Source organism: Diadema antillarum, unplaced genomic scaffold (assembly GCF_040938485.1).
Source record: "Diadema antillarum isolate AM-2024a unplaced genomic scaffold, OU_Dant_1.0 seq00000392_RagTag, whole genome shotgun sequence".
Taxonomy (NCBI): Eukaryota; Metazoa; Echinodermata; class Echinoidea; order Diadematoida; family Diadematidae; genus Diadema; species Diadema antillarum.
Genome location: NW_027271387.1, coordinates 79,116 through 85,115, shown reverse-complemented (window position 1 = coordinate 85,115; position 6,000 = coordinate 79,116). Strand labels below are relative to the sequence as shown.

The 6,000-nt window shown below is 39.1% G+C and overlaps 1 protein-coding gene across 1 annotated transcript in view; it reads left to right on the top strand.

Moving 5' to 3' along the window:
• Positions 1 to 565: 565 nt before the first annotated feature.
• The window catches only part of LOC139731983 (solute carrier family 28 member 3-like), a 51,145-nt gene continuing 45,710 nt past the window's right edge, over positions 566 to 6,000 (top strand). Inside the window, exon 1 of the mRNA XM_071642856.1 lies at positions 566 to 763. Within this exon, the coding sequence (XP_071498957.1) occupies positions 653 to 763 (111 nt within the window). The 5' untranslated portion in view covers positions 566 to 652. The remainder of the gene's footprint in view (positions 764 to 6,000) is intronic.

Genomic DNA, 6,000 nt, shown 5'->3' with positions numbered 1-6,000 from the left:
TTCGCATGCCGAGATGCCGAGTCATGAAAATCTCACTCATAAAATAGTTTTGAACTTGGCATCCCTGGGGTAGGAGAGAAACCAAGAGAGGTCCCAGGAAATACATTGTACAGGGCTGGCTGGCCTATCCTTCCTCACTGGCATCAACCTCTGTTATCAAATGTCGGCCAAATAAGTATGTTGTCCTTGTAGAAAGTTTTGATTTCTGGAACTGAGCGATAGGCGAACGGAAGCTATTTCCCATTCCAATAGTGGTATAACCTCCCCTCAAAGCCTACAGCTGTGTCTGTCCTCACTCTGATCCTGTACGATCACTTTCTAGCCCTCTATACTGATTTGCGCTCAGCTTGCTCATTCCATATGTGTGTGGAGTCAGACCCGCAGCTGTTGAGCCAAGAACTATTTTTTTTTTATTTTTTATAATTGATATGTAGAGGAGTTGTAACGGAGCTAGCTTGGGGGGGAAGTTCGCTGATCTGTGTTGTGCGCCTTACCAGGAGGGAAAAAGGGAAGTGAGATTGGCAGTGTACCAAATGACGCTCTAGAGCTGGGCTCACTGCGTGCTGGCTGTCCTGAAAGGGTAATTCCTGTCAAGTTTGTTTGGGTTACTGAACACCTTGTGTGAGAGTTTGACATCATAGTGGACAGAGCCATGACAACGATGGAGGGAAAAGGCCAAGATCTGGCGAAGGTGAATGGTGTGCAGGATGCGAGTGTTGGCGTGGAGCTGGATCTGCTCGAGCCCGGGATTGAGGACATGCAGGTTGGCCACTTTTTGATTTGTTTGAGGGCACGGAGGGGCAAAGTATCCCCTCAGACCCTTGCCAGCAGATTATCATGCACTTTTTCAGGCCAACAATTATGTTGAGATTGTGGACACATCGTTCACTTCCAAATGTTTGCATGCCTGGCAACTCGCTGCGCTGTGCACACACAGTGCCGATTGTGATACAAAACACTCTTAGTTTGTTTGACACACACACCCAGTAAGTTTTTTGTTGCTAGTTTCCATGGTGATTTAGCCTTTGACTATGTGATATATATTACAGTAATGTGATACTTCAGTCAGAATGTTTGCTGGAGACTTCTATTGCTCCATAGTGAAATGTAACATATTACAGTTAGAGGAGGTACTGTTTGTTGCTGCAAAGCTTAGTGTTAAATCGTATTCACAAGCAACTTGGAAGCTAAATTAGGATTTTTTTAAATCTACTTTCAAGCATAATGCAAATGTCAAGCCTATTGTCAAGCTATAGTATGTGCATGCATTACATACATTTGTAGGTACTTGATTGTGTACTGTGTATGTTTGTTTGAGTTTAATCCATGTGAGGTTTTTGGGAGCTATCAGTAGGCCTAATAACAGTGTAACTCTAATTATCGACGAGCAATCTTAAAGGGACTGTACAGTAGTGGTTGAGGTGGGGATTCATGTTTTGAACATTCCTAAGTGAGATAATGAAAAGCCTCTTATGAAATATGAAAGAGCATGTAATTTTAAGAAGGATTCAACATTTATTTGATGGAAAATTGGTTTTCAAATGGCTGAGATATCCAAAAAAGTGCTAATAATAAAGGGCGACATGCCACAACTTTATTAGGATCTCTTTGTTTCACCTTGTTTTTGGATATCTCAGCCATTTCAAAACCGATTTTCATCAAATAAACTTATGATACCCCTTGGAATTGCATGCTCTTTGACATCTCATAGAGTGGTTTGTGAATATCTCACAAAATGTTAAAGGCTAAATCCTCACCTCAACCAGAACTGTATATGAATTGAATCTCGCTGTACAAGATGGTGCTTGCTTTACCTATGGTTCAGTGTAATGATGTCACATGCATGGTTGCCAGAGGAAAATGTCAGAGGTCAAAGATCATGGGAAAGTGAACACTGATATAGGTCCTTCTTTCGATTACATTCCCACTTATGATTAATGTAGTCCTACATTATAGGACAAGTTCACCCAAATATGTGGATTGAAGGATTGCAACAATATTAGTAGAACACATCAATGAAAGTTTGAGGAAAATCAGGCAATTTTTTCCCAAGTTTACAAAAAAAAAAAAAAGTTTCAGTGCTGCCATTGCTTGTTGAAGAGACTACTACACTTTGCTATTGTAGATCTTTTCTCCCAGATTAATGGAAATGCAGGGGTAAAGTTACATGTATAGCTGACAAGAAAGGTAGATCTTGCCTTTTACTTACCATGCCAGTGTGATACACGTACCAGCACAAAAGTCATATCAGTCCCGCTGTGCTGTGAAAAAAAGGTCACATTACGGGGGCAGCAAGGCATGACAAAATTTGCTATGAAATCTGGGAAGTGTGAAGGAAAGTAGAGTAACTAATGATCCATGTTTATGTGATGCGACTAGAAACCCCATTTCGTTTTGACACACGCACTACTGGTCGGTTTAAATACCCAAACCTTGTGAGGAACACACTTTCAGAATAGGTTACATGTGAGACTATAAAGGTCTGTTTGGTGACATTGGTCTATGATTGTATGGGTGTACTGTAAAAGTGGTTTCTTTCGCGGTGGTTTTATTTTTGCTCTTTTCGTGTTTTGAGGTTGAACCGCGAATTTAACATCACGCGAAAATGTTTTGAACTCGTCGCTTGTTACACGCTATCATTACCAACCGTGAATTTAAGCACACACGAAAAAGTCGGCATCGATGGAAACCGCGAAAGTTTCTGTACGTGAAAGAAACCACTTTTACAGTACACTGAACTTGTTTGTGATACATTCTGGAGATAAATTTTCCATGATATCATCTCTGCAACATCACCAACAAGCCCACAGCATACACAGAATGATATTCTGCCCATGGGAGAACATTAGAAATACAAGGAAGTGCCATTCTCATTGCAAAAATTTCGAAATTTGGGTCGCAATCAGGGTTGTGTCTTTTCGATTCATAGTTTTCACTGTAAAAAATTTCAAAACTTGGGTCACAATTACGGTATTTGCGTAGAGCTGATGTGGGCACGTACATGATTCATGGTAGGGCCTCAGCTTACTATGTTGCAATGCCAATTCAATAACCATGGCACCCCACAGCTGGTAGAAAGAAATAGCAAGGAGCGACACGCACAGTGCATTGTGGGATATGTAAAATTTTGAAATTTTTTGTGGTCACCGTTCTCACTGTACAACTTGGTGTCTTTTTTTCAAAAAGCTGCGCTATTTGTACACGGGTGTCGTGCAATTGGGATTGTGACCCAAGTCGTGCAAATTAAAAGAACACAATCCTGATCATGACCTGAAACAATTCTCGCATGATATTTAATTGCAATGAGAATGACACTGTAGTCTACTTCACTTTGTTGTGATCATGTTTATCCAACCAGTAGGTGATATTTGACTTTAATATCCATATAGAAAACAAAAATCAGAACATTGCTTTTGATTGCTAGGTGTGGTTTCTGTGGCTTTTTTTCTTTCTTTTCTGCTAATGATATGTTTTCTCCCTGTGCTTTGTTCCCCTGAAGCAAACATGAGTGGTGTCTGTTCAGTCAATTGGGTAGAAGTTCACTGTATTGTTGGTCCATGTGACAAAGTGTCAAAGAAGGCTGGGGTGAAATGAAAGTTCATTTGGGTATTCAATTTAAAGGGAAAGTCCAAGTCAGTGAAAAATACATCTAAAAAGAGAAAGTAGATAAGAATGAAAGAAGTTTAACAATTGTGAAGTTTTGCTATTTTTGTTCAAAATGATTCTCCAACAGTTGTAACCCGTTGTGGACAGGCTGATTTTGGTACAACACATATTTCCCGTAAGCACCTGCCCGAGTATACTCGGGACTTGTCTTGAATGGATAAATATGACTGTGCAAATGAGTTAATAATAGCTGATATGTCATCACCTCACAATTTTCCATTGGTTGTTAACAAAAAGTTGTGAAAAAATGTGATGAAAATTAAACTTTTCTAATATGAAGTTGTAAAACAATATCATTCCTGACTGAAGTTCAAGGTAATGATCCATCAGATAATATTAGGATTTGAGACCAGGGTATACTGTAAAACATATATTCGCGGCATGGAATTTTCGCAAATTGGAGCCGACGGCCTTTTTTGTGGCATGAAATGTTCGTGAATTGCCACTGGCATTCAATGCATAGTGTAGACAAAAACTTTCGTGTGTACTTTAATTTTGCAAATCTTGGCGCTTGCGAAATTTGTGAAATTAAAATGCACGCGAACATTCCTTGTTTTACAGTAATTACATTTGAAACCCCCCCCCCCAAAAAAAAAAGAAGAAATTTCAAGATTTTGTGTGTAAACTATATGGCAAGTTGCAAGGCAGTGACATCCACAACTCAGTCATGTGCGTATTCATATTGACTGTTCAAGAAGTGTTTTATGAAAATTAGTGAAACTTCACAATTTCATAACTTCGTAATCTGTATCTGATTTTAATCAAATTTTCACGGCTGTGCTGTAAGATGCATGTGTACTCTTTCTCATCTGACAAACTTTTATATAATTCCACTTTAATACAATGTAAATGGACAGACGGGCATGATTTAGAAAAAGAACAAACAAAATGAGAGACTTCAATAATCACAGAGAAAGTGTTAGTGCTCCTGACTGGTCTACAGTTGTATTTGTAAAGAAACTATGCCCCTTGTTAGGGTGAATTTAGAGACCAGAAAAGCAAGAATTCAAACAATGTCTCAAATATCATTAAAAACAAATGGAAAATACCAAAGTTATGGAATTCTACAGTTACTCATGCCTTCATTGAATATGGATATTGGTTCCTTTCACATAGAAATGCAAGTTACACGGAAAAAACAAACAAACACATACTAAAACCAGACAAGTCTTTTGTAGGCCTGCACAGGAATCTTTTTAAGATTTCCAGTGACTTAGTGAATCACATTTAATGGGAAGAAATTTTTCTTGACATCAAATGATTTCAGATTTGTCATTATGTCACACTGAAACTTTTTAAAAGTGTAAAATAGTGATTGCTGTGAGAGAGATAAAGATGAAGGAATTGACATGTACTGAAAAGTGGATATTTTCGCGCGACTAATTTTTCGCGCTTGGCCGGGTGAGAAGAGTTACACGTGTTTTTAATTCTGCGGAATCAAGACATCACGCACAGGAACATATGGCAAGCAAAAATATTCGCATGCTTTTATTTTCGCGCGACTAATTTTTCGCGCTTGGCCGGGTGAGAAGAGTTTCGCGTGTTTTTAATTCCGCGAAATCAAGACATCACGCACTGGAACATATGGCAAGCAAAAATATTCGCATGCTTTTATTTTCGCGCGACTAATTTTTCGCGCTTGGCCGGGTGAGAAGAGTTTCGCGTGTTTTTAATTCCGCGAAATCAAGACATCACGCACAGGAACATATGGCAAGCAAAAATATTCGCATGCTTTTATTTTCGCGCTAGTTTCTGATTGCGCGAAATGCGCGAAAATTTCAACACCGTGAAAATTTCCACTTTTACAGTATTGTACATTCTGGGTGAAAACATACAGGAGAATTGATTAACTCTCTGCGTACTGTATTAATTTCTTGTCCATAGGTTTTTGTGTGAAGTTTGTGCACATTTGACTCAGTGGCACAAAAAGTATTTATGGGCTCAAAAAAATGGTCCAGCACCCTACTACGCAGATGAAAAGACATGGTTGTGGAGTGATTGCAGGAGAAACAAATACATTGATGTGTCTCTTGGTGGTGACATGATATTTTGCTCCTGCGACAATTGCTCCAGTCTCATTTTCTTCAAGGACATAGGGTTAGGGATGTGGTAGCTAGGGTTTTAGGTTTAGTTTGATGTGAGGATTAGGGTTAGGGTTAAGGTTATGTTTGTGGGTAAAATTTATGTTTGGCTTTAATAGTGTGCAGATACTTCATAGGAGCAATTGTCTCAGGAGCAAATGTCATTAAACCCTCTTGGCATTGCTACCAAAATGTTGTCCATTGAGAAAAGCAAACCGCCAGATCGTCCAAAGGGCATGACTAATTTTAGTCA